Genomic DNA, 19,018 nt, shown 5'->3' with positions numbered 1-19,018 from the left:
GTCCAAATAATGAATTTTAATAAAAAAATATATATATAATAATTTAGGGTTTTGGTCTCATTTGCACATAAAGATACACAAATCAAAATTACTAGTTATGTGTAAATTTAAAAAATTAACCTCAAAAATGAATAGGGCTTGGTCGTCGTGACGTAAGCACTTCGCGTCGCCGCCATGTTGAATGCGTCTTTTACCGCGGCTCAGACTACTGCCTATGACTACCGGGTACTGTACTCCCTCTCAGCCGTGTTTTAATTTGATTAATTTCACCTTAACTTGATTTCAACCATGGTAAACCGTTGCTGTATTGTGGGCTGTAACAGCTCAACGCATGATCGCCATGGAAACATAGAAAATGGGTTAACTTTCCACCGCTTTCCTGAATGGACGCGTAACCATGGAGACCAAGCGTCAGAGATAAAGAGTCGTCGGCTTGCTTGGATCGCGGCTGTAAGACGACCGAACATAACTTTCCACAGTATTCCAATGTCAATGAGAGTGTGTTCCCTGCATTTTCATTCTGGTAAGTTAAAGATGCACGGTTTTATTTTATAGCCTACATTGTTTCTTTCCTTCAAAGTTGGGATCTTTTACGGGAAAATAATAAAAATGGCAGCGGGAAAAGGCTCAAATACGTGAGAAACCCGGAGGGTTGGCAGTTAACGTTACTAACTACACTTTTGAAACACATAGCAGCTAGTTAAAAGTACATTACATGCGTGAGTGGTTGTTAGCATTAGCGGTTAGCAGTTGCTAAACTAGCAGGTTCCAGAGCCCGTCTGATCACAGCTTACCTTCGTACGGATTACTGTGTTCCCACTGTTTGCTGGCTTTATGATCTGCAGCTCCTGAACTCATCCATTCATGAACTGCACATGAGACTCCAAGGACTTGTAGCTTCGGAACTGTTTTGAAGTATAGGCGCTCACTCATCGGTGCTCCACTCATTGTTTGGAACTTCATATGGATCCAAATTATTAATAATGCTGATTTTGTCACCATACCGGTCCCTGGCTTCTCTATTTAATGTGTCCCGGTAAATTCCAGATCCTTTTCGGGATTTTAACATCTTTTTTCTCTCTACTTCTGTCTCTTCTTTCAACAACAACGTTGTGTCAGAGCTATGTTTACGTTTGCGTAGCCGTCAATATGACTGCGACGTCCACAATGCAACGTGGATCCCGAGCCCTATTAATACAAATTCTATGACTTAAAACAACAAAGTGATGAATTTTAGCTACAGCTTACCTCACATTTTGCCCTCTCTTGAACTTTTCTTCTTCTTCTTATGAGATTTTATGGCGGTTGGCAAACTTGTGAAATGTGCATTACCGCCACCAACTGATATGGAGTAAAGCAAGGAAACAGGAAACGATTCACCCCCCCCAATAAAAAAATAAAAATAAAAAATAAAAATAAAAAAAATACCTGTGTAACTTAAACCCACATAATACTAAATTATACTAAATTACATTTGCCCGTATAATTTTAATTTACTCTAGGTCATCGTAACTCTGCCAGTTTCTGATGATCCCATTGGTCTTTCCATCATGCTTCCAACCATCTCCCAGTTCATATCTTTAACATCCAGATATTTTTCTGCAGCCTTCACTATTATTTTGATTTTTTCTGTTTTTTTTTTGTCGTCTGAGCAGTACAATTAATCACTTCCACCATGAAAAGAACAAAATTTGTCTTTTTAACAATTAGTGAGTCTTCATCAATTTTTGGAGATTTCTCTAGAGGTTTGAAATTTGCCGTGTGTTGAACTGTAGGTTTGGGTTTTTCTGACTGAGATGGGATCCTTTTTGCAGCTTCAGCATAAGTTATTCCAAGCTCAAATTTCATTTTTTTTATTTCTTCAGACCTTTTGCTTGCTTCACAGCCGCGATAAGCAGCAGTATGTTCTCCACCACAATTACAGCATTTTATTTTAGCTTCTTTTCCACATTTACCATATTCATGTTCTCCTGCACACCTTCCACACCTCTGTTTCCCTTTACAAACTGCTGCAATGTGTCCGAATTTTTGACATTTGAAACATCTCAATGGTGGTGGATTGTAGATTTTGACATTGTAACTGATGTAACCAATGAATACTTTGCTTGGTAATTGCTCTTCCTCGAATTTAATTAGTACAGATAAACTGTCAGATCTTTCTCCGTTTCTTGTTGTTTTTAACCGTTTTACTTCTTTTACTTTTGCACCGCTTATGTTTTCCAGAATCTCTTTTTCAGAAATTTTCAGAGGAACTCCTCCAATGACTCCCCTGCTGATCTTTTTGTTCTCCATTAGGCTGCACTGAACTCTTATCCCGTCAATTTTGTTAATTCGTATTGCTTTGCCTTGCTGGGCGCTGTCTCTGCAGTTAATTAGCAGGTCTCCACTGTACAGAATTCTGGCACCTCTGACTTCTCCAACAAGTTTATTGATGGTTTTTGTTAAGTGAACCGGATTCCAGTTTGTAAAAGAGTCTGCCTGATTAACGACTTTGAATATGACTTTGAATTCATTTTGTTTTGCTGTGGAATGTATGGATTGATCATCACTGGATTGTTCTGAACTAGATTCCCCTTTAACTGATCTCTGTTTTTTCCGCTTTTTCTCATTTTTTGATGCTGCTATCTTCCAACCTTCATTGTCACTATTTCCCTCTTCCATCCCACAAGAATCGCTTCCTGTTTCCTCACTACTCACGGCCCAGGACATTTCTCCACAAGCAGAGCAGCTTCAAAACACGCGCCATGCACCAAACGACCCTCATGAACTTTTTTCCGCTTTCTCTCCTTTTGTAGTTCTTCTCTGGACCTTTTAAAAAGGACAAATTGACAAAATGGCGTCTTAGCAACAAATGTCACGTGACTGACGGAGACCGATTGAAGGTTTTCTTAAAAAACTGAATCTAGAAAACGTATTAATTTACTATGTGAAAAAAAATTACCATTTGTTGATTTTGTGGGTTTTGCATTATGGATCGTGTGCCGAACACCAGTGCAAAAACTTTTCAAACTTCTTTCTTTCTTCTTCCTTTCCTCTTAACCCCGCGTCTTTAAGGCATTTATACTAGTGATTATGAAAATAGCGCCCCCTTCATTTCCGGAATGCAATAGTCCCATTTCCAAATAAGGTATGGGACTGACGGAAAGGTCCGTCCCCGCCCCTTTCTGTTTGCTGCAGCGAGGTCCTTCTCCCTGCAGTTTCTGCTTACCCAGATTTACACCATTGCTCTGCACAGAAATCTTTCTTAGTGAAATGTTTTTTATTTTTTTTATTGAACAAAAAAGTTATTTTCATTTTCAAGTAAGAATCACCACATTTCTTTCTTACATAAAAAAAAGAAGCCAACATATATAATAAACTTAAATTCTTAGTTAAATGTCTGATGTTTCAAGTTAAAGCAAGCAGCAGTCACGTGTCTTAGTCTCGGCGCCACATGGTTCCGCCTCTTTGTTATAAGCAGAGATAAGCTCCTCCCACTTTATAAGCAGAGATAAGCCCCTCCCACTTAGCGTCTCATAACATCGGCAGGCATCACCGGGGGAGACAGCTGAGAGCTAGCTGAGAGAGAAGCTCGGTCACTTCTGCAGAGTTCATTTTATTGCCGCTGCGCCTCCAGTTCACCACAGTCAGACAACAACAAAAGAAAGCCGTCCCTCGCCCTGACAGCTCACGGCGCAGTCTCACATTAACGGACGGCGCGTTTTGTTTTATTCAGGAACTCAGAGGTGAGTGCTGGAAACGTCAGTTAACGAACACCAATCTCCCTATGCAACCTTCCTTGTGTCTCATCAAAGGGGAGCTAATGTGTCGAAACCGTTTCAACTCCCGACTTCCTGTCACCCTCTCAGTCGGTTGAAAAACAGCCGGTGGCAGTCGGCTAGCGTAATAATATGTTTGTGAACAAGCTGTTCTTTGAGCCGAGTTTTTAGCAGTTATGACTGAAGCGACGAATCCAGTAGCAAAAAAAAGACAAAAATCCTCGTAAACACTGAAGAATGGAGCAGAGAGAGGAGCTGGGGAGATAAACTCGATCAAATCAAAGTGCCACATAGAGATTAGCTAAAAGTAAAAGAATAAAGTCCTAGGTCTATTACTTCCTTTGGTGTGTTGCAATGCTGTACATTAATAGCCAGGAATCGTTGACATGTCTAATAGTTTGTTTTTTTTCATGATCTGTTTCTCTCCAGCCCAAGCAGAAACTCCACCAGGCCAGCACAAACAAAAACACAATCTAAGAGCCAAAGTCAGCTAATTCACCAGGCTATTGTTTTTTTCACTCCTTCAGAAAGTGTTCAATGCTTAATCAAAAAGTTTCAAATGTAATGAATGAATGATGTTTAAGATAAGCAGGTTTGTTATCTCTCAGCTGACTCACCACCCTTTGTCTCTCTGGCAGCTGTCATGCCCTGCTGTTGATAGCCCACTGTATGGAGACCTTTAATCAGTCACACATCAGGAAGTTTTTTCATCATATCCTTCCAAAGGTTTAAAATCTGGTAGCCAAATTAGGTGTTAGATTTTTATTTACTTGAGTAGTTAATCAATGCTGCCCCTCCTCCACCCGTTGCTGTTTACACTGCTATTAAGTTACTCTGTGAAAAGAAGGCTGCTGCAGTTTTTTAAAGCTTAGAAGAAGAGGATTACAATTTTGTAAACAAGCCTTTTTTGACTCCCTTTTTTTTCTCCAGACACTGAACAGTTTAAAAGATGACGACTTCGTGGAGTGACAGATTGCAAAATTACGCAGACCTGCCCGCCAACATGGACGGCCTGGCTATGAAAAAGTACAGGAGGGAGCCGTACCACAGGTAAGAAGCACAATTCTATGTGGAGAACATGCAGGAAGAATGGCAATCAGGATCCAATCTCTTGTAATGTTGACTTTTGATGAACATGTCTTACTTTGCACATTTATGGTATGTAATATTATTGAGCTGGTCTCTCATGTTTTAAGGAATAGAAGTCAGAGGATTGTACAGAATACATTTTAATTTAAACAAAGATAAAATATCTTTTGAATATGTCTTCTTAGTTTCTTTTTTTTTTACCCTTACTCTCCAAACTACCTTTGGCGATTGTTAATCAAAATTATTGAACAGACATCATTTCGTTTCACCTGCAATGTAATGGGGTACTTGAAAATAAATGTTTGGTTCTGTATATATCAAACTTGAGATTCCTTACATATGGGTTTTAAAGGCTTATATTGAGACACAGTTGGTCACTTTAACCAGAAACAAACAATCCTCTGATCTACAGTAAAATGCCTTTGGCTTACTTGAATCAGGGAGGTTTAGAGGGGTATATTTGACTAACTTACTCTTCTGTTTGTAAAACATTCAAAGTTATTCTTACCTATAGTCTTTGAAGGAACACCATGTTATCCAATGTGTTTCACATAAATACTCTGAAAAGTGCTACAAATGCCTGTTATGTGATCAAATATCTAACATATAATAGGCTAAAATGAACTAATTTGTTCTACCATACATCAGTCTCATGATTAGTTACCAGCCTAAATATGTATTAAGGATTAATTATTACCAGCCGCATAATTAAATGAAAAAAACCTAATAACTTTATGTAAGAATCATATTAATACTTATACTATACTTGCATTAAACATTACATTAGATGTAAATGACTATTGTAGCTGGTTGCTAAGAGAATCAAGAATGCATTTATTAACCATACTAATCTACTTTCACAATTAAATATTTAAACAAATCCTGACACAAAGCAACACTAAGAGAACATTTTTGTGGGACAATGAAGCAGGTTTAACAATTAACTTACTACGGTTTCTGGTATCTCTCTGACGTTGAAAGAAAAAAGCTGTTTGTCTGATTTAAGTGATTATATCCCATTTTAACTTAGAAAATAATAATTTAGGAAAAGGTAAATACTCCTAGGGATTCAACAGTGACAAATTCTTTGACAGAGTGAGTTTCACACCAGAACCTGCCCTAATAGAAGTATTGGTTTTCTTCACTATCTGTTTGGCTCACAGAACTGCATTTGGATCACTACCCAGCAGGTTCTCACAGTCTCTTTTTTCAGCTTATTTGTCAGGAGAGAATCTCACACAACCAGCTATTTATTCAGCCTCGGGTACACAAGGACCTCTGGGTGTCTTTGGGGCTCCTTACTTGAGAACATATTGAACCAATCGTATAAAAGAAGGTGAAAAAAACAGCTTTGATAAACATTGCTAAATGGAACTGACACATTTCCTCTGCATATGTTTGTGCAGGAAAAAAACCAAGCAAATCTCACTGCTGCAATTCACATTGAAATACTGCACTAAAAATATAAAGCCTATTGTGCACAGCTATTATGCAACCTTTAGCTGGATGGGTTAATGAAACCTGCTTCAGACTGGTAGAGCAGAATGTCTGGATTGATTTATTTTTGTGCCCTTTTCTCCTCCTCAGCTGCACCTCAGAGTTGATCGTTTCCAACAGATAGAATCCATCACCAGGCCATGGTTTACCTAGAAAATAGAAAAAATAGAACTCTTCTGCTTAACTTGTTTGAACATCAGGAGATTACAGAGAACACACTGTAGCTAAGATTCCCCTGATGGATTCCACAATGTTCGCATATTTAGCCTTAAGAAATAAAAAGACAAGTATGGATACAGATTTTAATTTATTAATCAGTCTTGATATATTACATCTAATTATACTTGTACTCCACGTCTTCCGCTTATCCGGGACAGGGTCATGGGGTAGCAGTCTCAGCAGAGACTCTCAGACTTCCCTCTCTCTAGACACCTCATCCGGCTCTACTGGGGGAAGCCCAAGGGCCTCCATGGCCAAGCAAGAGTCCGTCCAGCATGTGGGCATGTCTGCATGCTGTCCCCTGGTCCTCTCCCTGGTGAGATGTGTCCGAAACACCTACTGAGGGAGGAGTCATTGGGCATCTGAAAAAGAGGTCTGAGCCACTTCAGGTGACTCGTCTGTAAGGGAGTGCCAGGGCCAGCCAGCGGAGAAAGCCATCTTGTTCTTCCGGTCATGATCCATGATGATTTTAATGACCAAAGATTAGAGAATCGAATGTAGACCTACTGTTAAATTGAGAACTCTTCCTTCATGCTCCCCTTTCTCTTCACCACACCATGCTATAATATAGCTTCTGCATTTTAGTAGCCGTAGCACAGATCCATCTTTTGATTTCCTGCTCCATTCTCTAATCACTCAAGAACAGGATCCCAAGATACACTATATTGCCAAAAGTATTTGCTCACCCATCCAAATTATTGGAATCAGGTGTTCCAATCACTTCCATGGCCACAGGTGTATAAATTCAAGCACCTAGGCATGCAGACTGTTTTTACAAACATTTGTGAAAGAATGGGTCGCTCTCAGGAGCTCAGTGAATTCCAGCGTGGAACTGTGATAGGATGCCACCTGTGCAACAAATCCAGTCGTGAAATTTCCTCGCTCCTAAATATTCCACAGTCAACTGTCAGCTGTATTATAAGAAAATGGAAGTGTTTGGGAACGACAGCAACTCAGCCACGAAGTGGTAGGCCACGTAAACTGACGGAGCGGGGTCAGCGGATGCTGACGCGCATAGTGCGAAGAGGTCGCCAACTTTCTGCAGAGTCAATCACTACAGACCTCCAAACTTCATGTGGCCTTCAGATTAGCTCAAGAACAGTGCGCAGAGAGCTTCATGGAATGGGTTTCCATGGTCGAGCAGCTGCATCCAAGCCATACATCACCAAGTGCAATGCAAAGCGTCGGATGCGGTGGTGTAAAGCACGCCGCCACTGGACTCTAGAGCAGTGGAGACGCGTTCTCTGGAGTGACGAATCGCGCTTCTCCATCTGGCAATCTGATGGACGGGTCTGGGTTTGGCGGTTGCCAGGAGAACGGTACTTGTCTGACTGCATTGTGCCAAGTGTAAAGTTTGGTGGAGGGGGGATTATGGTGTGGGGTTGTTTTTCAGGAGCTGGGCTTGGCCCCTTAGTTCCAGTGAAAGGAACTCTGAATGCTTCAGCATACCAAGACATTTTGGACAATTCCATGCTCCCAACTTTGTGGGAACAGTTTGGAGCTGGCCCCTTCCTCTTCCAACATGACTGTGCACCAGTGCACAAAGCAAGGTCCATAAAGACATGGATGACAGAGTCTGGTGTGGATGAACTTGACTGGCCTGCACAGAGTCCTGACCTCAACCCGATAGAACACCTTTGGGATGAATTAGAGCGGAGACTGAGAGCCAGGCCTTCTCGTCCAACATCAGTGTGCGACCTCACAAATGCGCTTCTGGAAGAATGGTCAAAAATTCCCATAAACACACTCCTAAACCTTGTGGACAGCCTTCCCAGAAGAGTTGAAGCTGTTCTAGCTGCAAAGGGTGGACCGACGTCATATTGAACCCTATGGATTAGGAACGGGATGTCACTTAAGCTCATATGTGAGTCAAGGCAGGTGAGCAAATACTTTTGGCAATATAGTGTACTTGAATTTCTCCCCTTGAGGCAGGAACTCTCTTCGAACTTTGAAGAAGACAAGCTACCTTTTTCCGGTTGAGAATAGGGTTGTCAAAAGTATCGATACTCAAAAAAGTATCGATACTGAAACGTTGTATCCGGATACAATACTCATTTTCAAAAGTATCGATACAGTGCTACCACCAGTGGCACCTAAACAGTCATTCATCTAAAGTGGAGAATAGAGGAAAATGCACTTTCTGAACACTGTGTGATTGAATAATTCTGTGCATTTTTCAGTTTCAGACTTTTTTTGTAACAGGTGCAGCTGCTGAGAATTATTTTTGTTTCTTAACCGGTCTGGCTAGTGTCATTGTTATGTGTGCAAAGCATAGCCAAGGAAGGAACACTTAATTTTAATTTTGTAAGTTTTTTATCAAGCTTGCTTAATATTTTGCACAGCATACAATCTCAGAATATTGTTCTTATTGTTTATTGTATTTATTTATTTTTATTATTAACGAAAATTTCTGTTGAATTTTGGAGTCTTTGTTTTTATTCTTGTGGTATCGAAAATGGTATCGAGTATCGAATATTTTCATTAGTATCGGTATCGAGTTGAAAAGTTTAGTATCGTGAGAACCATGGCCTCAACCTTGAAGTAACTGATTTTCGTCCTGGTTGCTTCCCACTGTGCTGCAAACTGCTCCAGTGCATGTTGTTGGTGTGGGCGGGAGGAAGCCAGCAGAACCACATCAGAGGGATGAAATCCTCCGGCTGCCAAACCTGAACCCCCCTGGACCCTGGCTATTCCAAGAAAACCTGTTTATAAATGTTATGAACAGGACCAGTGACAGAGGGCAGCTCTGGCGGAGTCCAACATGCTCCAGGAAAAGGTCTGGCTTATTGCTGGCAATGCAGACCAGGCTCCTGCTCCGCTTGTACAGTGACCCTATTATGGTGCCCCCACAGGGGACATGGTCGATTGGCTTCTCCAAGTCCACCTTACAGATAAAAAAAAAAAAAAACTGCTGGGCAAACTCCTACAAACCCCCAGGTGTCCTGTAGAGGGTGCAGGGCTGGTCCACTGTTGCATAACTGCAACAAAAACCACATTGCTCCTCTTGAAGCCAAGAAAATCAGCCAGGCTCTCCTCTCCAGCACCCTGACTGGCATAGTCATTCCCAAGGAGGCTGAGAGGTGCAATCTCCTTATTGTTGGAACACATCCTCTGGTCACCCTTCATATGGAGGAGAATCACCCCCTTCAGTCTGCTAGTCCAGGGGCAATGTCCCCAACCGCCAAGCGATGTTGAAGAGGCATGACGGCCTAACACCCAGAGACCTAGGGAAGTCAGAACAGCCTTGACCCAATGGGTTGTTTCTAGACCACCTCTGTGACCTCACCCAGGGTGATGAACATGTCTAACTCCGCTTCCAGGAGCCTAAATTCAGTTTAAGTTAAGATAAAAAGAAATCATTAATAAGATACATTAAATATCAGAAAGTAAAAGGTTCTCATATGTAAGGATATTCAATATTTCTAATTGTACTGAGGTTCTTTTGCAAATGTGCTTGGTTTGTTTGTGGATGTTTAGGGGAGTGGCTTCTGCTTCAGTTTTGGTCAGGTAATTGGAGTGGAGCCACAGAGTTTTTCTCCTAAGCTTCTTTAATAATTTCATTTTTTATGGAAATATAATACCTGTATTGTTTGTTTATTTTATTTTATCATTTTTATTAAGTAAATGCTTGAACCTAACAGAGAGGAACCCATTTGTTTTTTCCTTTTTTTTTACCATCAAGCAGATTACAGAGGGTAAAAGAGCGTTGAGCTTATGGCTTAATTACTTAGGAAATTACATTTTTCAAAAAAACTCGCTCTACACGGATTGGAACAATTTGGAGCGGACTGACCGACAAGGACTACTTGGGAAACCTACACCGAGTACTCAATCTCTGCTTCCACCACGGAAGGCTTGGTAGATTTCCTCAAAGTATTTCTCCCACCATCCGACAATGTTCTCTATTAAGTTCAGCAGCTTCCCGACAGTGGTAGCGAAGCACTGCTAGGCCCTCTGTAGGCGTCAAACAGTTTACCAGAGTTGCTCTTATACTAACTAGTAGTTTTTCCTCCATGGGGTCCCATAGCCTGAGACATGAGTCACATACCCCCTCACTGTCGAAAGGCGCAGGAACGCAACGCTAATCCAACGGGGTAAACTTAAACACGAGACAGCTAAGCTAGGCCGGAGACAAGGTCTTGTCATGGTTAATTCGAAAAATATTTCAGAGGTGTTTTAAAATTTTAGGTCATAAAATAATTGGTATAAAACAGAACTGCCTAACTCCTGTCTCTGAGCGCTAGTATCCTTCAACCCTCTCTCAAATGAGTGGCTTGTTGCCTCGCCTCTGCAGAGCTGAATGACTGAATGATGATGGGGGAATTCATCAGCATGTGAGCAGACACGAGAGAAACAGCTGATGAAGGATTATTGGCCTATTTTGTGTTTCAAATTCAATAAGACAAACAAGTTTCTTAATAATAATTTGTTGACAGCAAAGCTTCTCTCAAATACATGCTGTCAAGGCAGACATTCGTGGTACGAGTTTCGTCTTTTTTTCTGCCTTCTGTAAAACACAATAATTTTTGCCTCCTTTGACTGCATGCTCACTCTGTTATTTGCTTACAGTTAAATCCAATGCATTTCTTTATCTCTTGCTTTATCAAATAGTCCTTATTTCTGTATACGCTGATGGGGAACCACCCTGCTATAAAAATCCGTCAGATATAAGGAAGAGTTCATTCAAGGGTACAGTATTCTACTGTAAGTGGCTGTTTAATGTTTAACTCACAGCCATGGGGACAATGGTTGCTGTTGTTCTGCTTTGCCATCATATCATATGCTGTCCTCAGAGGCTTTATAAACCCGTCAGTAATCTGATGGATTTATGTGTGCTGTTAGGGTAAAGGTCGCCCAGTCCATGACAACCCACCCCCCCCATTTCAAACACACATGCATACAAACCGCCACACGTATTGGCAAAACAATTCCTTGCTGAGATAATGCATTTGTGTTAGAAGTTGTTGATCAGTTTAGCCCTTTATGTAAATGGAGTCGTTTGTTTATCACACAGTTGGACGGTGGTCCTCTCTAAGACTCAGTGCTATCCTGAGACATCACATCACAGAGGGCGGATAAAACTTTCTATTTCCCAGAGTCCAAACACCGTCTGTGTGAGATTAGAGAGCAGTGGAAAGAATCCGGCCGGTTGTCCCACAGCTGCTTCCATTTGGAGTTAAAGTAATTAAGGGCTTCTCTTTTATACTCGGCGTGGCCCATTGGGGATATTTGTGCAGCGTCGTCAACGTGACCAAAATCGAGGCTGACTACAGCAATCAGAACGCCCATATCTCTTGTCTAGTTTAGGTGGAGCTGGGGTTATCATTAATGGGCGTTCATTGCCACCCTCTGCCATCCAGTCAAAGGTTACACATTTGATGTCATACCCATAAAAATAGCAAAGCTCTGGATTTTAGTCATTGGCTTAGAATGGCTTCTGCCCCCTCTGCACTTAGAAACTGTGAACATAAACACTCTACCTTTTGATTTTTAAATTTTTTTATTTGTTCATCTTTTTCTGATTGAAAGCGATAAGCAGTTTAGCCTTCACATTTATCTGTAATCTTAATCAAACCCATAGAAAAATCTGTGGTCATAAGTCTGAACTGCTAATCTCTGAGCGTTCAGTGTGACAGCCAAGACGACCTCTGATTCAGCACTTTCCCGATCAAAGACGGGTGAATATCATGCAGTGCCGGATATTTTCCGGAAAAAGCCGTACAGTGATTGCTGCTGCAACTGATGCCTGATTCTTGTATTTGTTGTCCACCCAGCGGCGCCTCTACTGCCTTACTTTGATTCAGAAGTAGGGTTAATCCTGTAATCCTTTCATTTTCTGTTAGAGTCAAAACTAATACCTCTGTCAAAGCCCTTTTTATTCCTTCTCATTTGAACAAAAAAAGAATCCATCAAAACTGTAGGCGGAAGGTCAGAAATACAAATAAGACAAACATGGTACTGGCTAGGAAAATTACTGGTCCAGGCTGTTCTTTTGTGTTTTTGCGTATTTATTTCTGATCTTTTAGATCATAATAACAGTGTTATTATGATTACTATTTGTGTTAACTGTAAGGAGTAGGGGTTTATCAGCTTAAACAAAGGCAATAAATCTGTATCAGTGAGAAAAAGTCTTATTGGTTCATTTTATAAAGTAATAAAAAGATTGTTGGTTCCTTTGGGTTTATCCATTGATATTGAGGTGATAAATTGATTTAAGAATAATAATTAATGAGTCCACAAGATGGCTACTGAAATCTGCCACTACCTGTGTTTATTCTGAGGGTGATCTGAGCAGTAAGCAGCTGTTGCTTCGTGGCCCTGCCTGACTTGGGATTGTTCTAGATATCTTTGAGGGAGCCACAAACATCGTACTGCTCGACAACAACAACCCTCACTGACAACAATAGAGAATGACGCGGAACGGCCACAATCAGTTTTGCAACAAGACAGAAAATTTCTGAATGACAAGAAAGCAAAGAGGGAGTGGGGTGTATGTGCGTATGTGGAGGGGTTGTTATTGTTCAGGGTGCCAGAGCTTCACTGTGCTGCCGGAGCACATCGGACAAACGTAGAGTCAAACTAAGGTTTAATTTCACACAGAATGTACTGCCCGTCGTGTCTTGGACTGAACTCTAAATGGGAGCTTGTTCACTATGGATCTGCTGCCAGGTATTTCACAACAGATTGTTTGGGATTCATTGGGATGCAGTCATTCTGAGGAGAACAGCAAGAATTATTATTATTTTTTTTCCTCTAGATTAACTCTGAGGTTGTGTGCCAGAAAAGCCTTTATTTCAGTGGCTCAGTTCCATTTGTCTGAAGCTGGTTTAGGTCTTATTTCTAGAAAGTTTTGGGTTTGAATTCTTTGGATTTATGTGAAAGGAAGCAGTTTTATATTGAGTTCTGTTTCAGGTAAGCTAGCAGTGTGTAACTGGGTCCTTTGTCGGCATGGCAATATAAACATTGGCTCCATTCAGCTTGTTTGAAACTTTGTTAAGCAAAGAGTCTAATTGTTTACTCTCATTATAAGGCATATTAATAATAAGGAAATATGATAAAAATATTATAAAAAAAAGATGTTCACGAATTCTTTTCTCTTTTTGAAATATAAGAAATCAGATTTAAAACTCAAGATTTAAATCTTACCCTTTGGAGGGAAATTGCATAAATTTCACAATTTTATTACAATTTTATTTTTCAATAATCATAGATGTTGAGGCTTTTGTAGAGAACATGTTACCTTTACAGACCACTACCATGGTGTGCATTCAAAGAATGGAAGACAAGAGATTTAATTGATATATAATTGCTTATCCATGATTTACTGAAATGTACAGATACTGAAGTGGTGATGCTAAATGAATCGGTGCACTGGTACAAAATAATTAATTGGGAAAAGTGGAATTCTAATTAGTTTGCAAATTTTGGTATATGTACCGACATTTCTGTTTGTCTCAAATGGCTTTCCTTTTTAGATTGTGCGTAATATTAACAGGCTTCCCACATGGTTGGATTGTATTTTTTTTAAGGGCAAGTATGTCCTTCAGTGCTTGAAGTAATTTGCTTTATATCCCCATAAGGGTTTGTGTCGCAGCACCAGTTCTGTTCTGTTTTTTTTTGTTTTGTTTTTTATTTTAATCTTTGCAAAAGAGCTTAAAAATGTTGTGCCTGCAAAGGCAGTGGGTATGTAATTATCGGAAAACCCTACATTTCCCACTTTGTCCTTAACTTCAGTAAATATAAGCAACTTTATCAAGGATTTTGTAATAAAACCATGCCCAGAAACTTGCAAATTTGAAATGTTTAGCAGAGATCCATTCCTGTAGTCTAATGTGTTCCGATAGTCTCTACAGTTTAACAAAATTTAATTTACCTTTTCACAAGGATGCATTTTCTTTTAATTAAATTGAGTTAACTTTTTTTAATTCTCTGCGCACAATGATAGAAATAAAATAAAAGGAACTCTTTTTCTGCTCTTCGTGACAGTGAGGGTACTGATCATGATGTAACGTACATGTTTTCTTCTTTTTTTATCTTCAGGATTTTTGTCAATAGAAGCTTGGCAATGGAGAAAATCAAATGCTTCGGCTTTGACATGGATTACACTTTAGCAGGTGAGTTAAAAAAGACATTGACCTACTAATTTTCTTTACAGGAACAGTTTTGAAAAAGTAACATTTGTGATGAACTAAGAACATGAACTGAAAATTTGCAATTTAAAGCCAACTATTTCTATATACTGATCTTATTATTGCTGTGTTGAGTAATATTTTAAAGTTTATTAAACTGTAAATGTAGTTTTTATACTTTAAACCTTAATATTCCCACGTATACATATTAAAGGGACCATATAAAAATTGACTTTTTTGCCTCTTTTATGATTCAGGGAGGTGTCAGAGTTGAATATTTTATCAACTCTGTAAGTAAAGTTTGATCTAAATGTTTCCTGTGACGTCCAATTAGTGCCTTTTTGTCTCCTTAATCTTTTACTATTTTCCAGTCGTCGACTGCTGATTATTGTGATGCTTTAACTTTACAAAAGTTCTCATCAAATGTTAAATGTATTTACCTGGATGCCAAAGCCAGTGAGAATATTTTCTGGGTCAAATGTCTCTCTATTTGCCCGTTCTCTTTGTTCTCCGACTCGGCTCCAGTTTTTGGTCTCCACACGTCTAAAAATAAATCTTCACCGACTTTGAAAAGCGGGTCACATTTGTTTGTCAGGTTGAGCAGCGGTGGCTCCCCCGATGTAGGGATTTACTTTCAGTTCCTGTGAGGCTCTGCTGGCTTCATCCTCCTTCCAATAGCAGGAGATTTTCCAGATGCTCAGCTGTTGACATGACTCAGTTTATAGGAGCTTGTAACCAAGTGTTAATGTTTGCTAGAAGTGTGGCTATCGTGTATCTTTGGACAGTTTTCAAGTTTTCATCACTGAAGTGCCTCATCGGTTTCACTCAATACCTGCTGCTTAATGTCGGCACCCCTGACGACTACTGCTAAGGGTTTTTTTTTAGAAGCTGTTCACATGCGTGTCGTCTTTTTAACAAGAAATTGAGATCCGGTGTTCACAACGTGCATCAACAATGCTGTCAGAGGAAGCAGAAAGGAAAGATAAGGTTATAGGTAGCAAACGGCTCTGATGACTGGGATGCAATAATTTTATTTATTACAGTGTGCTGTGAAATTGCCCCTTTTAAAGATTTTTTTTTTTTTCCCGATTTTTCATTCTTAAATGTTTCAGATCTTTTTGCTATGCAATAAAGATAGCCTTAGTAATTAATAAAGCAGATTTCCAATCATGATTTAATTGTCACAGTTTCAAAAAAGTGTTCAGGTCAACTTAGCCCACTAAGCTAAGGAGTGTTTGTGTTCTCCATATCGGTAAACCTTTCATTTATGTGTTTATTACACCTGGAAATCTTCTTAAACATCCAGGTGCCCCTCTTTGCAGAATTGATTTTATCCAGTTTTTTGTTTAGAGGTGGACTTTCTGGTTCATTTTGAATCAAAGTTCTGGTACATAATCTAGAGCCTAACTAATAATGTTCTTTTTCTGAAAAGTTGACACCTTCCAGGACTTTGCTTCCTTATTTCAGGGCACAATGTACTGAGTGTTCGAGATCTTTGAACTTCTTTCATGTCGTCAGACGGGTTCCATTTTGGGGATTTTCTTGTTTTTCTGGCTGAGCATTTCCAATTGAAAGCAGTTTCAGTCAAATATGCAGAACATTGGGTTGAGTGATGTGGCTTAACTCCATTTAATCATCCAAATACAATTAATAAATCTTTCTCTTTTTTTTTTTTTGAGTTTCATAATAAAAAGATATAAATGACATTGCTTTAACAAACTTTTTTATTTCAATCATCCACTATGACGGTGACCTAATTTAGCAGCTCAGGTTCTACAGCAGGAAAATTTATTTATTTTTTAATCCACATCCTGCAGTTGCAGCCGAGAGGGAGAACCTTATTTTTCAGTCATCACTAATTCTAATTTAAATCAAAATCATGACTAGAAATTTATCACGATAACTATAAACTATAAGATAATGTTAACCAGTCGTCAAATGTATCCACCATACATATTTGAATTATGACTACCACTAGCAAAGATGCACAGCAGGTCTCTGACAGAAACTGCTAAAGTGAGAGCAGAGGGATGTCTGGAGGTGAAGTGAACCAAAGGTAAGCTATATCTGCGGCTTGAGGCATGTTCCTCTGGTGAGTTTCAGTACCGCCGGACCCACAGCAGAGGGGAAGATTCAGGCTCCATATTTCTCTGTCCTTATCTGTAGCACAGGGACATTTTATATTCCTTTACTGGAGCAGTTTAAACTAAGCCAATCCACTGCTGAAAGGACAATTGGAAACAAAAAATATTAGAAAAGTTTCATGTAACTTTAATATCAAGTCTGGATATTTATGCACAAACAGTCCTTTTCTTATGCCTTGGCCACAAGTTGATAGCTGGAGAGTTGATTTTAGGGGCCTCTCCTCTATCAATAGTTTCCATGACAACTGACTCAGGTGGGCCTGATTGTGGCGACTGTGATTATGTGTTGCCCTGCATACATTTGTTTGTTTCCTATTATGAGGCTGTTAATGATCAAATATACTAAATCTGAATATTCCTGTGGAGGTGTCATTAAACCTCTACATAGTTTATTTAGTATTTAAATGATTTCTGAAATAGTTGATTTTATATTTCATTCATTTTTATCTAAATCCTGTCTTTTTAATTGCTCCGTTACCCTGAGAAATTTGCTCAGCAACAGAAAGAGGAAAAATTTGTGATCTCTCCAGTTAACCCCTTTTAAACGTCACATATTTTGTAATACTTTCCAAGCTAAATCAATATCAGACCGGTCAACCTAGCTTTATCTGTCCTGCCGTTCCTAAAGGGAACAAGTCAATGAATGCGGCAAAAGTTGCAGCAACCTATTTAGACCTAGATTACATTGAGATGCTATCAGTTTTGTCCTAGTTTTCCAGCAGACTTTGGGCTTAATGTCAGCCCCCGAGGCAGTGCTGGAGTCCTCGTATTTTTCCACATTGTGCCTCACCCTGTCCTTATTCTAAAGCAAAGCCGTTCATTTGTGCAGTGATGGAAACTGATAAATTAAGACCCATATTGTTAGCTCCTTAATATAGACTGCTATGTGACATGGTTCAGTCAATGTGTCCCCGTTATAGAGCGTTGGATTATGTGATCTGTTAGAAGAGCAATGCCGGTTGTTTGCTTTCTGTGTGAAGGGTGTACGTTACATCCAGGCATGAGCTGACCTGGCCTATGAACCGCTCAGCAATAGGAGCACTGGGAGTATAATTATCTGCCAATAATCCCATCAAGGATGCGAGCGGGCATATTCATGAAGCTGATTCTGAGTATCTAATGACAACAGGAGCAATGTGAGCAGAGGGCCACATCTGGAGATTGCAGAAATGCACGAATGTCAAGGAACAGTGATATAGCAGCTCTCTACACCTACATTATGCAACAGTCAGCTTCCACTAGGATGACACAATGTTTTTGCTGGATACGTTATTTAAAGAAATCTGAAACGTTCTGTCAACATATTCTCAGCTCAGGATGTAACGATAGCGGCTCTATTAATCACTCAGCACTTCGGCCTCTAAAGGTCTGAAATAGCATTTGTTGACTTGAGTTACTGTGCTCTGTGGTTTGAATAGTTTTGAAGATGGGTATGTGACCTAATTCAATTGGACAACCCCCCCTAATTAAATACGAAATAGCAAAACAATACTGTTTGCAACTGGTTGATTCATTCATCAAAGGAAAAGGCAATCCAAAATAACCTGTTTCCATATGAAAATCTTTTTTACCCAAAACCTAATAATACGGTTTATTCCATCCTCGGAAGCAACTGTCATCAAGTGTTTATGAAGGCTGCCAACAAGTTCTTTTTCCATTACTGCTGAGGAATTTTGGGCCTCTTTTCTTTGGAGGCTCCTTTAAATAGAAACTTTTGCTGAGTTTCAAGCTTGGATTTTGTCAAAACAAAAATGGTGTTATTGTAGATGGCCTGTCCAGTTTAGCTTAGCACACTTGGTGAAACATCAGCTTAATAGTGAACTAAATGCAGAAAGTTATGAGAGCATAGGTGACTGAGGGGAAAACGACTCTCAAAATAGATTTTTCTTCTACCTCAGATGTTCAAGATTATGACAAGGGAGCAAGGAGGAGTGGACTGGGATGTTGGCTGCCTCTCTGGGCATTGAGCCCAAACCCTCAGTTTACTGTGAGAAAAACATTTGGAGGAGGAGGGGGGGCTGGATTGCGACACTCTGCAAGTTTATAATGCAGAAACTGGCCAGTCTTTGCAGAGATTTTTGCAAAATTCATAAATTAAACCAGTTGTCCTGCACATTGGTTCATTTTTACACATGCATGCTTTCTACAGAACCCTGCAGATGTTTTCCTGCGGTTCTGTTCT

At 39.7% G+C, this 19,018-nt stretch overlaps 1 protein-coding gene across 3 annotated transcripts in view; it reads left to right on the top strand.

Annotated features, from left to right (window-relative positions):
• Positions 1-3,510: 3,510 nt before the first annotated feature.
• nt5c2b (5'-nucleotidase, cytosolic IIb) overlaps positions 3,511-19,018 on the top strand; it is a 30,054-nt gene continuing 14,546 nt past the window's right edge. The window contains exons 1-3 of one of the 3 annotated variants that reach the window (XM_038290699.1): positions 3,511-3,725; positions 4,689-4,808; positions 14,604-14,677. In XM_038290699.1, coding sequence (XP_038146627.1) covers positions 4,708-4,808; positions 14,604-14,677 — 175 coding nt within the window. In that variant the 5' untranslated portion in view covers positions 3,511-3,725; positions 4,689-4,707. Of the gene's footprint in view, positions 3,726-4,688; positions 4,809-13,114; positions 13,233-14,603; positions 14,678-18,762; positions 18,824-19,018 lie in introns of those variants that run through there. The other 2 variants (XM_038290701.1, XM_038290702.1) reach the window with 2 other exon arrangements.

This window comes from Cyprinodon tularosa, unplaced genomic scaffold (assembly GCF_016077235.1).
Source record: "Cyprinodon tularosa strain WSP-4 unplaced genomic scaffold, ASM1607723v1 ctg287, whole genome shotgun sequence".
NCBI classification, from domain to species: Eukaryota; Metazoa; Chordata; class Actinopteri; order Cyprinodontiformes; family Cyprinodontidae; genus Cyprinodon; species Cyprinodon tularosa.
This window is presented reverse-complemented; position numbering and strand designations above follow the sequence as displayed.